This window comes from Azolla caroliniana, unplaced genomic scaffold (assembly GCF_043228905.1).
Source record: "Azolla caroliniana isolate FFs.n. ecotype wild unplaced genomic scaffold, voAzoCaro1.0.p SCAF_1, whole genome shotgun sequence".
Classification (NCBI taxonomy): Eukaryota; Viridiplantae; Streptophyta; class Polypodiopsida; order Salviniales; family Salviniaceae; genus Azolla; species Azolla caroliniana.
In genome coordinates this window covers 36,830,855-36,849,882 of record NW_028230436.1, presented here as the reverse complement: position 1 = coordinate 36,849,882, position 19,028 = coordinate 36,830,855, and the positions used below count along the sequence as shown (strand labels likewise).

Below are 19,028 nucleotides of genomic sequence, written 5' to 3'. Positions count from 1 at the left end.
GCCGAGTAATTTTTGAGTACCTCATGGCTCGGTATCTAAGCCGATTGCTCAAGAGAAGTTAAGGGTATCATAATAAAGTCACTTTGAAAGAAGGTTATCTCGATTCCTTGTCATCTGAAAACCTATTTCACAAGACTCGACCCTTGCTTTGAACAATGCCCAATAATAGATTTTGTTATTGCACCATCTCATTATTGCCCGATATATACTTTGCCTGAGACATGATTGCATCGTAAATAAATATTTAATGCACCTTTGAGTGACTTTGGAGAGTATTGTTCATCAATAGTAAATGCTATGACACTCGAAATGTCATGCTCACCTCCTCCTAGGAACGTCTCTTGATCACTAATAAGTGTAATGAATACTATATGTTACACAATGAACCGACACAAATCAACCCTATATGATTATGGTTTGGCATTGTTGGTTTCAATTTAAACAACACACTGGATCATGGTAGTGAATATTAGTCATCCAAGTGGTCTGTCTAGTGGTGAATATCTAAAATGGCTCAAGCAATACACATACTAAGTCTTCGCTGTGTTTTCTTCATAGGCCCATAACTAGAATAAAAAAAAAGAAAGGGGCATTCAAGTTTTTAAGAAAAACTTCTTGATTAACAAACAATGAAGTCAGTTATCACGAAGGTAGCAAAAACTTAGCTTTGCGGCATTTAAGAACTGAAGGGCAAATCTAAGGCGTTTTGGTGTTTTTCCTTCTTTTTTATGAAATGTGCTATTCCTTTTATTTTCAGCCTTAATAAATGTATCATATCTAATTGCGAAAGACAAAAATTGATTATGCTTTTCCTCTCATCTCCAAAGATGAATCGTAAACTATTATGTACCATAAAAAAAAGAATTGTAGGAGCCTATGGCATTGGTCAAGGAAACAAGGGTAACCAAAGACATCACATGCATTCTTGTGAATATAAATATCGGAATTTGGGACCTCCATTTGCTTTATTCAACAAACATGATTGCAATTCTTACCTAATATGTACCATGATCAGAACTTCGTGCCCTAATTCCTTCGTTTCTAAGTGAACATGATAAACCCACACCCCCCTCTTTCGATTTGTTTGGCATGCTTGAATGTGGCAACCCTGCCTCTTTTTTCTTTTTGGTAAGAACACACAATTATATTAATGGTATGTAGAATTCGTTTGTTCCCAAATTTTTAGTCTTCTAAAGCCAATAGAAAACCTGAATATGCAGATGAGGAAATGATCCCCACATGCTCTAACATCCAAAATTTCCACTACATTAAATTTGATTCTTCGATATTTGCCAAATATATATCAATTCAACAACATTCTTGTTGCATACGTGAATCGTGATCACAATCATCTTCTCTCTCTCTCTCTCTCTCTCTCTCTCTTTCTCTTTGTGTGTGACGGTGGTGGGTGTGTTCGTGTGGTAATAATGTGTGTAAGTGGTTCACGATCTTTCATTTATTTTGTAGGTAGGTAAGTAGAGTACATGAAAGAAAAGTGGAGATAAAGAGCAAGTCTACTACTAAATATTATGTATTGTCTCAGTGAGAAATCGATCATACGAAGCATTCATTTAGAATTAAAAGAAAATGCCGTCCACAGGCACAGGCAGACAGAAGGACAGACACAGACAGAGCGAGGCTGTAAAAGAAAGGAGGGGATGGGTGAGATGGGCGACACAGAAATTTCAAAAGGAACAGTATTTTGAGAGGGGAATACAAAATAATAAAATTTCTGCCACGTGGGTGGATCGAGGCTCCACCACGTGGCCTCACGCCATTGGTTTTCTTCGCCCATGTGGACCTATGGGAGTGTAGTCTAAAAAGGGCCAAGATATTATCATCTTTTCTTCCGGATCTCGAATCTGCCCAAAATCTCTCTCGAGTCCGTATAATTATGTACATAAATCGCCCGCCAAAAGATACTGCTCAGATCCGGAAAACCAGAGAGAGAGACACACAGACACAGACACAGACACAGAGTAAAGAAGTTAGATTTTGGTAGAGAGGAGAGAGGAATTGAGAGAAAGAGGGCTGATCGCTACAGAGGATAAGAAAGAAACTCAGAGGCAGATACTAAGACAGCCACAGGTAGACAATACGTGCAGAAATAGGAAGACAGGTGAGCTTGTTTTGATGCTTGTATTCAGAATAAGGTGTTTCCTGAAGCAATCTACTGGGAGCCTATAGGGCAACCACATGAGATGGCCGGAAATGAGAAGTTCCCAATCCAGGAGGAGATTCATGAGAAATACGTTAACATTATCCAGAGGCACCAGGTTTGGCAGAATTTCCAGACAAAGTTCTCCCAAGTACAGGAAATCCTAGACCAGAACCGAATCCTTATCCATGAAATTAATGAGAACCACGAGAGCAAATTACCCGAGAAACTCACCCGCAATGTGGGCCTAATCCGGGAGCTCAATGGGAACATCTCCCAAATTGTAGAGCTTTACGCCAAGCTTTCAACAGACTTTGCTCAGTCAATGGAAGAGGACAATCAAAACTAGATTACAAGATTGGACCATTCCACGAATCTTAAAGCATTCGAGAGACAATGTTCAGTTATATTGGTAGAAAATAATTAAAATCGGGGATACGACATAGTCTTCATACTGTGTCACCTGTTACCAATGGAATGATTGGCATCAAATGTAATATCAACTGCGCGAAGAACTATTATCTGCAGGGATACATGATATGTGTCATGATGCTGGATATTGTGTAATAGTGGTTGGGACATGACCAAATTTGTGTAATAGAGGCATTTGTAAGCTATGCGTCTGGCCGGTCATACTGTTATACATTATCTCTTGATTTCTAACGGCGAGTTTTGTGGATTAGTTCTGTCTAAAGTTAAATCACGGGTTTGTCGTGTATGTCTTTCGGTCATGTATATGGCAACCAGTCTTACTCCACAGTAGCTATACAGTATCCTATTTAACACATTAAATCTGAGCACAGACAAGTCACATATTTCATATGCAAAAGTATGATACAAAGAAAGGACGATAAGCAAGCAAGGAAACAAAGACCCAGAAAACAGAAGCAGAAACTACAGAGGAAGAAAACAACATAAAATTAAATAACAAGAAGGGCAGGGGAGAAACAGTAATCGAAAACTAAGGAGAGAGAGAGAGAGAGAAAGAGCTTTCTTGTGGCCTCAGCTACTGATTTCTCATCAACTATGAAATCTGACAATGTAGGTAATATATATCATTTTCGATCATCACTGGCCATGGAAAGCTTCGCACTCCGACACGACGCTGGGAGCAGCTATGTCGAAGTATATATACAGCTAACAAATTAGGGTTTGTATGTTTCCTTTCACATCAGGTGGACAAGAATGGGAAGTTGGACATTCTGAAATGAAATATCAGTCTAAGATCTCGGTTTTCCCATATTTTCAGAGATGCCCTCCCCTCCCAACTATATATGTACAACATTACATACATAGTCCCAACTATGTAACATTTACATACATATAGTTTAGAGGAGAGGAAATACTTATGTTACATCTAAGCCTTGTTATACGTATACATTTTGTTGCCTCATTTTCCTCGATTATGTGATCCATTATTGTTATTAGTATGTAGTTGATTCATCTCTATCCCCAATCTATAATGCTTCCAATCCATCCAATCGGTTATGTACATCATTGCAAGATGCTTCAACCTTTTTTTCTAACATTTACTAGTTTACCGCTTTACGGGGGAACTAACGAAAAGCTCAAGATTAATGTTGCAATAATTCAAAATTGTGAAAATGATTCTATATATGTTTACATATGTTTGTATATACTACATACATGCACCCATCCATGTGTGTGTGCGTGTATGTATTCAAGAATAGTGTGAAGCATTCTCTAGTGTCAAACACAACAAGCATTTCAAGAAAGAAGGAAAAACGCTCAAACGATACTCATAAACATAACCAAGGATTATGAGGAATATCTCAATTTTATGGTGTTATGCATAGAGAAAAATCTTTGACTTTCTACTCTAGTGTGCAAACAATGTCTCAGTAACTTTATTGTTGGTCTTACTTCGAGCAACTACATGATTTGTATATTAGCAAACACCCTCTTAGAAATTGGGCAATAATGTTACATGGCAAAAGCCCAACATTCAATTACTATGAATTCTACAACTCGTGGCATTGAATCTCCTTACCCAAAGCCTTGAGTTTGTGTGGTATATATATATATATATATATATATATATATACATATATACATATATGTATAAAAACAACAACCATAACTCCTCACAATCAAGCCACAAATCATCTTAAAAGAATCTCCATATTATGCATATTAGATCATCACCAAAACGATTGGTATTAGAGCCTAAAGAAGTGTTGTGAGGCAAATATGAGCCAATTTGCATAAAAAAGCGAGTATCTAACGCACTCATAATTTCAAGTTGTTTAAATGGCAAAAAAAATTGGTGCAATTTGCTAACACAGAGGAATTTTATGATCACATTCTTCTTTGACCAAGGAAAAAATTTGTGTCAGAGGGAGGGGGGACATGGTAATCGTCATTTAATACAAGAATTGAATGCATTGACCTAAGTGGGCTAACCTCCACCTTTCTGGGTAGTTAACTAAGATCATTAGGGGAAGCATATAATTATGTGAATGTGCATGTTGCATATGTTTGTGTTTGTGCCAAACTGACTAAAGCTGAAATTTACTTATTCAGTATGAATGTGTATCCATGTACAATAGATGCATGATGAAAACAAAGATTCAACATGTTTCTAATTGAGATGTCAAGATTATAATATACTGTCATAGATCAAGGGTATAGACCCACAAAATACAAGCTTTAGGTTCATATAATAGACAATTCTTGAGGCTCAATAGATACATGACAGGATAAATCTTTAGATTGAACCCATCAAAATTATGATCCAAGCCATAGAGTTGTCATAAATGTCACATTCTTCATCATGTACATTTTGCACACGTGTATAAACAACTTGAATTGGCTTTCTATTCATAGAATAGGAGAATATGGAAATGGCATAAATAACTTGATGTTGATGATACCACATATTGCATTGTAGCAAGCAATGGACCCACCATGGGCTTATTGCTGTTAGAACTGCCACTTAGCCCATAGATTTGGATAATGCCCCAATGACTTAAATTTCAGGTTTTTCAATATACATTCCTTATGACATTGTAGCAAGCAATGGAACTTGATTTCCAGCTACAGTTTGTTTTACCTCTTGCAAAGTCATGCTATATGATTGAAATGCCGAATGAAAATTAGGGAAGTATCCTTCATCTTTTAACTTCACTTTCAACCTCAGAAACTTCTCTCTGACATCAAGATTTGGAGGCGACGAGGCATCTCCCACAACAAACTCATATACATCATTATAGACCTCGAGACATGCCTTTCCTGGCTTCTTCCATGCATTCACACCATTACGGAGTTTCTCTACATTTTCCGCATCCTCAAACATGCCCTTCTCCACATATATATCAGACATGAGAAGATATCCGGCCGCATTCTTACCATTCCTTAAGACCCAATGGTCGAAGCATCCTTCTCCTAACTCCACATTTCCATGAGCTTTGCAATTGTTGAGTAAAGAGATCCACCCCGTATTGTCAACCTCTAATGATGATGACGATGGAAGCATTGGAATGGTCAAGAGTATATTCTCTGCATCACTTAGATACCCTCCTCGCCCAAGGAGATTGATAAAGCAATCATAATGATTAGACTCCCCTAATATGTGGTATTCATTCATCATCTCCTTGAAAAGCTGAATAGCAGCTCTTACATTGCAAGAAGAAAGGAGACTAGCAAATGTCGCATTATTGGGTTTCAAGTTTCTCCTTAACATCAGATCAAAATATTGTCGTGCTGAATCATAATCTTGATGTTGTGCACACCCTGTAATGATTGCATTCCAAGATGACACAGCATCCTTTGGTCCATCTTCAAATGCTTTGCAACCATCTCGAAGGACCCCACACATTGCATACATCATGGTAAGACCAGTTCCTAAGTGCGTATCAGCTTGAACTCCTCTTTCGAGAATGTAACTATGAATTATCCTCCCCCTACGAAGAGCTCCTGTTACACGGCATGCCTTCAAGACACTTGAAAATGTAGTTGCATTTAGTAGGTCTGCGTGCCCTTTTTCATGCATTTGCACAAAAAAATGCAAAGCCTCTACACCATCATGTTGTGCATAGCCAGACAACATCACATTCCATATCATCACATCTTGTTTCGTTGACTTATTGAAGATAAGGCGGGCATCTGATAGACTCCCAGATCTTATATAGGCTTTCATGAGGGCGCATGCAATAAATACATTGGTTTCTAGTCCTATCTTCACAATTTGATCATGTAGAACCATTCCCCAGCTTACATCAATCTCACAGGTGCACAATTTCAAGACACTAAGATATGTGCTTTGTTCCAGACACACGCCTGCATATTGCATCTTCGAGAAAAGAAACAATGCATCTCGGAATTGTCTCTTTTGTGCATATCCAGTTATTATTGTACTCCATGTGACAGCATTAACCTCGTGCAATGCATCAAACACAACTCTAGCATCATTGACCTTTCCGCATCTACAGTAGAAACTCACAAGAGAGTCTCCAATTATTGCATCTATTACATAACCCTTTTTTATTATACAGGCATGGATATGCCTTCCATGATCAAGGGCTCGTACCTCGGTGCATGGCCTTAGAATAGTTACAAGCAAAATTTCATCTGGATCTATAAACTTTGCTTGCATCTCTTCAAAAAGCTCAAGAGCCTCAAGGGCAAGTCCTTGTTGTCCATGGGCATCAATTAATGCACACCATGTTACCAAAGTAGGCGCTTTCATTCTTCTAAAGATTTTACAAGCCTCCTCCAAGTTATCCAACTTTGCATACATATCGATCAATGCATTTCCTATGGCTTCACTCAAAGTAATTCCATGCTCAAAGAGGAACCCATGAATCAACTTTCCTAATGTTAAGGATTCCACATATGTACATACTCTTAGCATATGAATATATGTAACTCTATCAGGCTCAACACCTTCCATTTGCATTTGCCAAAAGAAATTGAAAGCCTCATGACTTCCCTCATTAAGGGAAGAGAATCCACCAATCATTGTGTTCCACGATACCACATCCCGTTCTCGTAGTTCAATGAACACTTTTCTCGCATCATCGATGACTCCACAACTTATATACAAACTTATAAGAGCGTTCCCTACCACTACATTAGATTGCAAGCTGATTTCTTGCAGGATGTAGAGATGGAAAATCTTGCCTTGACATAGTGAGGCAGAATTGGAGCAAGCTTTAAGAATAACCACATATGTGTGAGAATCTAACATCACATTCGAGAGATGCATTCGACGAAATAACTCAAGAGTTTGTTCAATATTGTTATCTAGCCTCATATGAGCTAATATGATTGAACACCATGTGAACACACTTTGTTCTACCAATTGAGAAAACACTTCATTAGCCTTTGATAAGCTTTCACAAGCCACAAACATTCTAATCAATCTCCGGGCGATAAAAGCATTTGAACTGAACCCATGTTTGATGATAAGGTAATGTACCTCTAACCCTGATACTATGTTTCCTTCGAGTGCACATACATCTAGAAGGCAGTGAAAAGTTTTCATCCATATAAAGGGTTTCTTTTTATCTAATTTTTCCATAATGTTAATAGCCTCCTTAAGACGGCCTTCTTTGCATAGTGATCTTATCAAACCTTCAAAGACATGTGTATTTTGCACCTTCTGTGCAAGAGCTGTGGAGAAATTTGCTTTTCGGCGATGAAGATGAAAGCACACTATGTGGGCTCTGCGCATTCCAGCGACGAATACATATTATATCAGAAATAAATCAATCGACCCAGACCCACACTATACAAGAGGGAATCTAAGGACCCCACTTCATATTTCCGCTCCTTTTGAAGCATAATCGCTGGGCCTGACTGAGCTCCCTCTCGCTATATGCATTCTCTTATATTTCATTCTGTTCAAAGAACCCATCTTCCAAATTTCCGCTAGGCCTCAGCTCCTTCTGCCGTATACATTCCCTTGTTTTCACTCTATTCTGATGTTATAACTCACTCGAGAAACTGGGCGAGTGAGTCGTCACACCTTTTAGGTGTTAAGAGATTTTACCATACCTATTAGCAATTACCTACCTGCTGGTAGCCTCCTCCATTGTTTTTCGTTGTTCAATATTTTGGCAACATAAATAATATGTCTCCCACATGCCTAGGCACACCTAAGATATCAATGAAAGTAATCAAGAGAGCCCCATGTGTATGGCTGTGTTTGCTAATAATTGATGTATATGATATTCCTATCCTACCTCGATTGCCATACTTACGCCTTCATGTGGTTCCGTTGGGGATGGTGGAAGTTTTAGTTGTGGACGTAGCCTATGGCTTTCCATACGTCATCCTCCTAGCTACTCTTATTGTCCCCTTCAGTGACCCAACGATGATACTCTTTTATTCTTGTATGTATTTGCACATAATCGTGTCATGGTCAGTTACCATAGATATGGTACCTTGTTGTGGTGTTAACTTTCATTTCTACTTATGATCTCGATACCATGGCCTCCACGCCTATTTGCCTTTTCTTATTCCACCTTTGTAGTTTTAGATGATGGACACCTTTTCTAAATATATGAAATGACATGTTAAAATGGTTTCCAATTCATTGTTAATTGAATTAGTCAAAATCATTCAAACATAGCATGTTTTATCATGTGGGTTCTCATTTATTCGGCAAGCATTTCATATCAAACACTTATCGAGTTTTAGATGAACTCCTATAACACAAAAGAATGGTAATAATTTTGAGCCACAAAATAGACAAATGTGAAGATTGAAATTGATCTAGAAAATAAGATCGCTACCCCAATATTAACCTACACAAATAATCAATCTATTTTGTGTGCATGAAGTTATCAATTCAAGCACGACCACCTCTATACATATACATCTTGACATAATGGAAAGCAACTTGGCAAATACCCAATCGATCCATCATTGCACGATGTAGGCAAACAAACTCATCATTTCATCGAACCCAAATAAAAAACAACCCAACTTACCAAGCCTTTTCATCCTAATCCACTACATGCAGATTATGGACATACTTGCCAAGATGGGCTTGTTGGCCATATCTTGCATGTTGCAAATGTCCTTCTTTGTATTCTTGGGTAGGCTAACATCATTTCATTAACAACAACAATATTTCACCTTGGAGAGTGCTCTTCCAAACATAAGAGTCAAAAGTTGACAAGCCAAGGGACTAAGACAACTGCAGTGAGTGAATAAACAATAATATCCATCACAACTCTCAATGGCCCTTTGGTCCATATCACGTGCTTGATTGTAGGTATCGAATGAGATGAATGGCTAAGGAGAGACCATCAAATGGTAGATATCAAGGGGTCACCATCCAAGCAAATGCCCAACCCCTCAGATTCCAATAAACCACGTGCAAACAATTAGGTCGACACATCAACATACAAGGGATGACCTTGTCCATGCGAAATAATAATAAGAAGAAAAGGTGTTCTTGACGATTGGACACTTTTGTTTGGCTAACAAAGCAAAACCAAATGAAATAAGAACAAAACCATTGCTTTTTATATTAAACACAACATGAACAAAAGCATATCCAAATGGACACGTACTCACAAAACTAGGTATAGTTCAACATGACAATCATCAATTGTTTATTCAATTATGGATCAATTTGAAAGGGAGTTGTCACGTTGAAAAAGAACCTAAGAAATCACAAATTGGGATTTGGATTAGTTAAAGTGTCGTAAGGCAATCACCTTTACTTTTCCCATATTATGAACTTTCATTTTGTTTTCATATATAAGAATATATATATCGCTTTGGAAATCGAGGGAGGCCCTTATTTTGCATTGGTTCCCACCTTCTCTTTCTTCAACAAGATATGCTTGGATCGAGATATTCCACCCATTTTTCCATTGGTAAATTCAAATACAACAGCGATAAGACATGTGTGTTTCATTACCATGCTTGTGAACTAGACCTAACATTCACCATGTAGATACCCCAATGTACTGTTGTGTGATTTATTTATGATAGATAGGTTGGGTGAACACCGCCTCGCATCGCACATATAAAATAGTGGTAGCTTAAGCTAAGTCATATATAATTTACTATGTCTTGACTTCCTAATCAAGTTCTGTGAAAAAAGAAACGGAACCGTAGGGATCGTTTGCTGGCTAACTTGCAATGTGAACACGATTGAGGTGTCTCAAGTTTCAACATTACTTACTAATCCTCAATCGAGTTCCCGAATTCCAGCGTCTGCTTGGCAACCCCCTCCGAGATGATGAGATGAGAGCCAAGGATCAAACGAGTGTAAAAATAGCAAGAAAAGGAGGTTTTCTTTTTAGTGCAAAACCAGAAAAGAAGGAGAAAAAGAGTTATATGGCACAGGTCATGATTGAGACAAAAAAAAGGAAGGGTTCATTAAGGATCCATGGCAGGTCGGTCATCTGATGGGATAGATGACCCTTTCTGATTGAATAGGCTCCTTCCGTGGACCTTACGTAAGCTAAAAGCTAGTCATTTTCTGATCTGCTACATCTGTTTACTACCCGGAGAGTGAATGACCATGGACCATGAGTAAAGGGTTAGCTAGCTTTGAACTAGCTACGGCTACGGCTATGGCTATGGCTAACTTGCACCTTTTCTTCCTTTCTGTCCGATCACTGTTTTGAAAGGAGGGCTACCAGATTAGTAGAAAATTGAATTCTTGCAAGGTAAAAAGTGAGTAACCTTTGCAGCTATGGTGGACAACTTAGATCTTATTTGCAGAGATAAGTTTTTAAGCGAGAAGACGAAGAAGAAGAAGAAGAAGAAGAAGAAGAAGAAGAAGAAGAAGGTAAGGAGCTTTACATGTTTTTTCTTGGCTATGGTCTATAGAAGCTACTCGTACCTGTTAACAATCTGTGGACAACTCAGATCTTATTTGCAGAGATAAGTTTTTAAGGGAGAAGAAGAAGAAGAAGAAGGAGGAGGAGGAGGAGGAGGAGGAGGAGGAGGAGGTAAGGAGCTATACATGTTTTTCCTTGGCTATGGTCTATAGAAGCTACTCGTACCTGTTAACAATCTGCTTATTCCCCAAGCTGGAGTTTAACCTGGTCAATGGCCAAATCTTGGCTGCATCGCATCAGAGAAACTGGGGATTTCAGCGACGTGACCGTATACGTCGAAGGTCAAGCTTTCTATCTTCATATGCTTCCTCTTGTCTGTGCAAGCTCATATTTCCGGTCTCTTCTGACCACTTCTTTGAGCATGAGTATTAATCATCTATGTGGCAGCTATACCGAAGCCTGCTCAGAAAATGATAGCAGCACACTAATATCTGATAGCATTAATCAGAATAAACGTACTCAAGTTATCGATCTGAACGCCATGGGTTTTGGCGCACAAGCTTTCTCCATCGCTGTAGATTACTGCTACCTCATCAAACCTTCCTACACAGTAGACAATGTGGCTAGGGTTCGAGCTGCAGCAGAGTTTCTCGGTATTGCAGAGCTTGTGGAGAGCAGTAAGAAGTTCCTGTACGCGAACGTCTTCAACCATTGGAAGAACGCCATAGCTTTTCTACAACAGTATACTCGTCTGGGATCATCTGCGGATGAATACGTAGAGACCAGATGCATCAGGGCCATCACTGCTGCTTGCAAGAAAGCTTTCTCAGACACTCAATCTCTGTCAGCTCCGATTAAGTACTATGATCTAGCGAATGAAGGTAGTATACTAAGTAAAGTTTCCACGGAGGCTAGGTCACGGAGCTCAGTGCCATCGCATGAGATGTTGAGTATTGTTCTTCTAAAGATCTGTTCGCTGAGAGACGAGATAGTAGAGAAGATCATAGAGGAACTCGTTTCTGCAGAGGCGAATCTTAGCCTGAATTGTAGACAAGGGAGGAATGTTAAGGAATGGCTACACAACACCTTATCCATGGATGGATGCAGAAGCAACAGAGAGAGAAGCTGGATTGTTGTCTGTCTCACAAGATTGCTGCAGAAGAGTTGTACTACCGTTAAAAATCTGAGCATAAGTGCAGATCTGCAGCGAGATCCCTCATCGCTAGAGCTCTCTTCCCACTACTGGTGCGCTCTTCTGCAAGAAGCGTCGTTCTGTGTGAAGAAAGTGTTCGTGGAGATGGAGGAAGGATCCGTTAGTTTCTCAGATCTGCTTAAGAATAAGCTTCTTGAAGCTAAATCATTTCTGGAAGAAAGAATCGGAAGAAACTTAAACGAACTAGATGATTACTTGCGAAGCTACAGACTAGACCCACAGGTTCTTCTTTCTCTGGTTAGATATTTCAGAGGAGTTCAGACCTCCCCCATACCCATATACTCTGACAGTCCGAAGGAGGGGGAGATCAAAGCTTCTGCGTCTACATCAGAAGTAGCAGAAGAAGTGGATTCGTGTCTATGGAACCTACTAGATGAAGAAACCTTCTCTGCGAAAGACTTCATTTTCCTAATCGAGGCCTTTCCTGCACAGTCGAGGAAATCACACGACCTTCTGTATGCTGCTATTGAGAAGTTCATGGAGAAGGAGAAGAGGATCCATATTGAAACTGTGCAGAACGATGAAAAGATTGAGGGGGATAAATTAGCACAGACTGAGCAGAAGCTATGGAGCTTGGTGGATGTAGGAAAGCTGAGCAGATCCTTCTACTATAGAGCTATCAGCAATCCTGAGATACTGAAGAGATCAGAGGTAATAGAGTATGTGTTGAGAGAACAAATGAGTGAGCTTGAAAAGTATCTGGTCATGGAAGCTTCTGTCAACTCTGATGGAATAAGAAAATGTACTGAAGAATCCACACCTGCTTCCTGCATCAGCCCTACCAAATTTAGTACTGAGAAGCTCAGGCATATCATGCAACAGGTTGTGCAGGCGAGCTTGAAGCTTTTGGAGGAGAATGCACGCAGAGCTAGGGAAATCTGTGAGTTGCGGAGACAGTATTCAGACCTCCTCCTGATCAGTTAGTTATGTGGAGAAAACTTCAATGCTTTGTCTTCTTTTTCTTTGACCATGCATAAGAAGCTCTCTCTCTCTCTCTCTCTCAATTCACAGGGTTGATTTAGGGTTGATGGTTTAGGGTTTAGGGTTTAGGGTTTCAAGTTCATGGCAATCCTATACAGTATTCATCATTCGTTCATTCTGAGTCTGCCACGTATACAACACCCACGTTGACTTTGCAATAAAGGATTTGCGCTTATGGGCCCGGCCCTCATGAAATGGCTCTAATGGCCATTCATCTAATGTGTTGGCCATGAAATGGGTCATCAATAGTTTTCTTGGTGTGCTTTGATCAAGCTTTACTTCGCTTTTGGAGCCACATTTGTGACACTAGAGTCTCGAATTACTTGACCCTAAACTTGACTTGCATATGCTCATGCAAATTTTATTGATGATTTTGGTCACCATTGATCATCATCGTACTCATCAACTAGGTCTTGCATGAACACTTTCTGCCTGACATTTGTCTATTTGACTTCAACAATGTATTCTCCATATCCATGGCAAAACTTTGTTTCAGCCAATGATTAATCAAATCTTTCTGAATAAAATTGCATTAGTTCCATTTATGACCTAGTTGAATGGCATTGGTAACTAGTACATGGTCATGGTGCCCACTAACCATAATACTAAGGACATGTATGACTTTATAATGATCCTTCGCCAATGTGTCTCCAGTCATCAAACTAATGACATAGATGAATGACTTTAGTGAGATGTTTATCCACATCTATGACATTGATGAACTCAATGTTGTGCATCTAGAGCGTCAAATCTCTTGAACCCATCTATGTCTCTCCCAATGAGCTAGTGCATATCATTGGATAAATATTATGCATAGAGCAATACATATCACTTTTGTGCATAGAGTAAAACCCTATAAATGACAATGCATATGCTAATAGTGCAAGGAAAGTCAAGGGTTCCATGGAAAACCATGCCCAAATGCTTGGTGTAAGATTATCAATGTTTTTTGCTCAAACTTCCAAGATGAATAACATTGTAAATATAGTGTGTTGTTTCAAATTTCAATACATTTATCATATTAATAATCGTTATCAATGGTTTGGTTCTATTGCAAAGTCTCAAACCCAAATCATTCAAAGCAATTGACACTAAAAACAAAACTAAAGTGAACCACCAAACATTTAAATCGAAACCATTCAAACCAAACAATACTATTGATCTACAAAGTGTTAGGTAGCGGTTTTGCAATTTAGTTTCACCTTGAACCAAATGATGGGCCAATGTCACTCAAATTTTCAAGAGAGGATTTTTGTAAACTCAAATCAAAGTGAAAACTTAAAAGAATTGTGAAGTTTCAAACTCAAAACTTTATAAGCTTGAACCAAACCAATTAGTCGCTAAGCATGGTTTCATAATTTAGTTTTGCTTTAACCAAACCATTGTTGATTCCTACATATTAAGAAAATCAAAGGGACTTGTCACTTCCTCGTAAAGTGTAGGCTAATTCCTGGAGGTCAAATGTTAAATTTGTACCGATGGCAAACAAGATTATCGTGATAATAGTAAGATGATGAATTGGTTGGCGTTTATTCTATAATGACAACGATTAATTGTGACAATTGGTGAACGATTCATATTTCAAAGTTATATTAAGCTCCCTATGCGATCCTCCCTCAAAACAAGATAGTGATCTTGCATGGTGATGTGTAACAACAAGCAAAGTCATGTGTTAATTATTAATCAAGTAATTATTTACCTTGCTTGCGTTGATGAAATCCTTATCCCAAAATTGTTTACCATCATGCATGACGTTGTTAAATACCTATTGCAAAGTGATTAATTATTCAGCAAGTAATTAGTGAACACACACTATGAGATTGAAAGATGCATAGTAATAATATCGAAATTGTACATTCTTACCATTTAGTAAATCATGTGTGCAATTATACAAAAATGTACTTTTTTGGATACTTAAAGATGGATTAGGCTCTATAAAGAGGGGACTAATGCCAACCAATTGTGAAGATTTTGAGAACTAGATAGATAGTCCTCACACGACAGAAATAGGAGATTTTTATCCACGAGGCCAATTGTGATCTATTGGAGTAAAGAAATATATCATCTTGTTTGTGACTCCTTCCTAAGAATGGGGATTGCCACTTTGTAGTAAAAACTCTCTGTCTATGGTGTGTGAAAAATGCACACGCAAATGTGCTCACACTTCTTTGTGGGTATTTAAATTATTTTATTTGTTAAGCATTAAAAAAATAAGTGATTCATCCTCTATTAGGTTTTCATTCATATCTTCCTACTACGGTGATGAGGCCGTGATGCTACCTCAACATGTGCCTTGTGTGGGTGAGTTCAAAGAAATGTCAACGTTCATAGGGGTAGTAAGATGAGGCCATTTTTACCTTGTATTGGGGGATTAACATTTGCAATTCTATTAAGTGCGCTTTTTTTATAGAGTTCAAAATCTGGATAAATTTTTTTACATTGTTTCATGACGAAATTACATTAAACCAAATTGAAACTATGTTCCAAACTTTCAGAAACAACAAAAGGAATTTCTGTGTGCATGTCTATGTCTATGTCTATGTGTGTGTGTGTGTGTGTGTTTGCGATTACGAGCCTGTGATTTTGATCCTTGATTAAAGAACATAAGCAAAGAAGGGCAAACAATTCTTGATGATTGTGAAATTATAGTCAAGTTTTTGCAGCAATTGGCCGTGAACATGAGCTCTCCTTCTCCATGCGCAACAAAACTTCCATAGATTGTCCTTCTCTTTCTGTGTGTGCCTGTGCCACGTGCGTGCGTGCTCTTTTCCTACATGAAGAAACCCTCTCTCCCTCCCTATCTCTTTAATTGCATCTTGTTTATTCTCAAAGATCACAAAAGTTGCAGCCTTGGATTTGTCCATTGCTCCCCAATTCTCTTTTCCTGTCTCCTACATATGCACTTCGATTCCTCAAACCTGCCGCCACCAGGAAGAAAACGCAAGAAAAAAACTCATCGCATCCAAGGAAGTTCATTAGTTTTGTTGCATAATGGATGTGTTCCTCAGATGTAGCAAAAAGGCGAAAACTAAAGGTAATCTAGAATCGAGAAAGAAACTGAAGAGCACAAAAGGAAATTGATCACTTTTCTTATCAAGAATTGTATGATTAGAGCACAAAAGGAAAATATTTCAAAAAACGCTAAAAATTTCCAAAAAACCCTTAAATGTTTTAGAAAACCCCTAAGTGTGCAACTCGGTTAAGTGCACACTTCTTCCTTGCGTTCAAAGTGTGCACTTGCGAAGTCTCCAACCTGGACCAGAATTGTGGAAATTGCTTCTTAGAGACAGAGCTGAACTCTGGAGTCTGAGGAATGGCGGCCCTTGGAAGGCAAAGATGTGGTGTTTGTTCAGTCCAGGCCTAACGTTAAAAGAACCTACTAGCATGGAGGATAGGGTGGCCCACACCATAATGAGGGCCTGGTCAAGTTTAAGAGAGGGGCTGGTCTTAATGCAGCCAAAAACAATGGAGGAACAACTCCGTCAACCTCTGTTTTGGAACCCCAGGATTCGAAGTGATGATGGTATGATGCTTGGTCAGAAAAAATACTTGCCATGGGGAAAAATGGTAGGGTACAATGTTAGTTCAGTAAGAGACTGGGAGGAGTTCAAAAGGAGAAGAAGGGAGGGTCTGGTTGGAAGTCCTAGATTTACCGGCAGGCTGGAAAAGGTTACCCACTTGATAGATAAGGCTGTTGATGGTCTAGCTAGGCTGAATGAAGAAGAGGGGGTCTGGTTTGGGTGGTTTGTAGGTGAGGGCGATGCGCAAATTATCCGAGGCAGGTGCCCATCTAATGAGTATCGTTTGTGGGGCAACCTAAGTGCTTTGGCAGACAATGGCCAATGGTTGGCAGTGCGAGTGGCAATGTTGGAAGGTAAGAAGTGGCAAGTAAACCCGGACCCAGGGAAGCTGGAATCTGATCGTAAACTCTGGATAGTTGACAACAAGCCCATATGTGATCTGGATTGGGATCCACTAGAGGTGTGGTGGCAGAAACCGGGTACAGACAAACTTGAACGGTTTTTCGAGTACACTACCAAGCTAGGAAGGCAAATCATTGGCTCTAAATTGATGGGTGCTGGCCTAACTCGCAATAGTTGGAAGGATAAAGGCATTTCTGATTACTGGTTGAAGTCGTTTTGGAGGAGGCTATGGGCGTTTGATATGCCAGAAAAAATAAAGCTTTGGTTGTGGCTTCTTAGTCACAAAGCGGTGTCGGTAGGGGAGTGGCTTAGGTGTCGTGGTGGTGAGGCTGGATGCAAAAGTTGTGGACACCCTTTGGAATCAATTCCTCCTTGTTTTTGGAACTGCAACGAGGCTATTAACATTTGGGGTAGAAGTCTCAGGATAGTGGCAGCATGCGGAGTGAATGGGAGAGTTGTATGGGGGTCCGTACAAGGGCTGAAGTTAACAGGGGAAGGCTAGGCTGAACAGTTAAATCCCCACAGACATGGTTTTATAGTGCAGGATGGCAAGGTGTTTCAACGGGCTGGAGTTCGACATGGCACTAACTCAGAATTTTTTGAGGAGATATGGATGATGGTGTCTTGTTTATCGGTCTGGCACATTTGGACCAACCGTTGTAAATTTGTTTTTCAACAACAAAAGATCCCTAGCGGTGAGGTATTATTAAATATCTGGTTTGAGTTGGTATCTTGGCTGCGGGGACGATACGACTCAATCAAGGGGGAATCTGATGCAGCTGAAAGATCTCGATCAAAGTTCTTGCTGAAATGGGGTAATTCTCCTATGGTGGGCAGATCCTCATCAGGGCCTCAATGGAATTACCAAGCACCCCGATGGCTGTTTCCAGTTTCCAACAGCGTCTAGGTGCTGTAAATCTGTATAGATATGGTACAAATTATTAGGTTATTGGAGTTGTTTGGATACGTTTGTTGAAAATGAGGTGGGGACTATGTCCACTTTGGTGGGAAGGCCAGAGTGAGGGCTGGTGAGAAGAACTTTGGGTGTTCTATGATGTAATTTTGTTTGCTAACTAATGCGAAGTAGTGTTTTTTTGGAAAAAAAAAAATAAAAAAAATAAATAAATGTCTATTGTATGTGTTCGGCATATTCTTGACTATTGTAATATACTCGTATACTTCTTTGCGTGACTAGTACCTTGATGGGTCAATCACTTTTTCTAATAATATAACAAGATCGGATGTTGGGATTTTACTCCCAATTTTCTATATAATAACGATTTTTTATTTTTCTCAATTTTGTTCCATGCACAAGTGAGATAGTGCCACGATACACTTCTACTACATGAACCAGCTCTAGAACCACCCTACCAATGAATAACATCAATCTCCTCTCCTATCCTCTAGTATCCCTTTTGTTGTAATGATTCGCGATCATATTATAACTATTCAAACCTACTCAAAGTCTAGACTCATATCATACATTCCACCTATTTGTTGATGACACATTCATACCAGGATATTTGAAGCTTTGCGCCACTTGTATTAGTTCTACCTTGTATGTAAAACAAGGAAAGTATGTTGGTTGTATTTCCTTTGTTGCTACCATTTTTGTTTTGTCCATGACAATTAGCCTGTTGATTTGATAGAATGTTCCCAATACTTCAAGTAAGTGTTGCATATCATACAAATTAAAACAACATCAATGTATAGGAGTCATTAAATGCAAGGCATCACAATTTTGCTACATGAGAGGCATCATAAAACCTAGTCTAGCATTCATCGACTAACAAGTAAAACCTCTTAATTAGAGAACCAACCATAAAGTGCTCGGCATGATTCTATGCCACTTTTGACTGATTTCCATAACAATGTTCTTGACATCCTAATGGAATCACGAAACGTTGTTGAATGTGAATGATAACAAATATCTACATTGCGAAGTCTATGGTAGGTCCTACAACCTTACAACATATGGCATTAAA

At 39.1% G+C, this 19,028-nt stretch overlaps 2 protein-coding genes across 2 annotated transcripts; one reads left to right on the top strand and one right to left on the bottom strand.

The window, feature by feature from the left end:
* Nucleotides 1–4,796: 4,796 nt before the first annotated feature.
* Nucleotides 4,797–8,107, bottom strand: LOC147870307 (pentatricopeptide repeat-containing protein At5g39350-like). Its single transcript, XM_087338764.1, has one exon. It carries the CDS (start codon nucleotides 7,851–7,853, stop codon nucleotides 5,178–5,180), a length of 2,676 nt encoding a protein of 891 aa, XP_087194890.1. The 5' UTR covers nucleotides 7,854–8,107; the 3' UTR covers nucleotides 4,797–5,177.
* Nucleotides 8,108–11,197: 3,090 nt separating this feature from the next.
* On the top strand, nucleotides 11,198–13,063 carry LOC147870306 (phototropic-responsive NPH3 family protein NPY4-like). Its single transcript, XM_087331525.1, has one exon. The coding sequence runs from the start codon at nucleotides 11,198–11,200 to the stop codon at nucleotides 13,061–13,063; it is 1,866 nt and encodes a 621-aa protein (XP_087187651.1).
* Nucleotides 13,064–19,028: the final 5,965 nt, after the last annotated feature.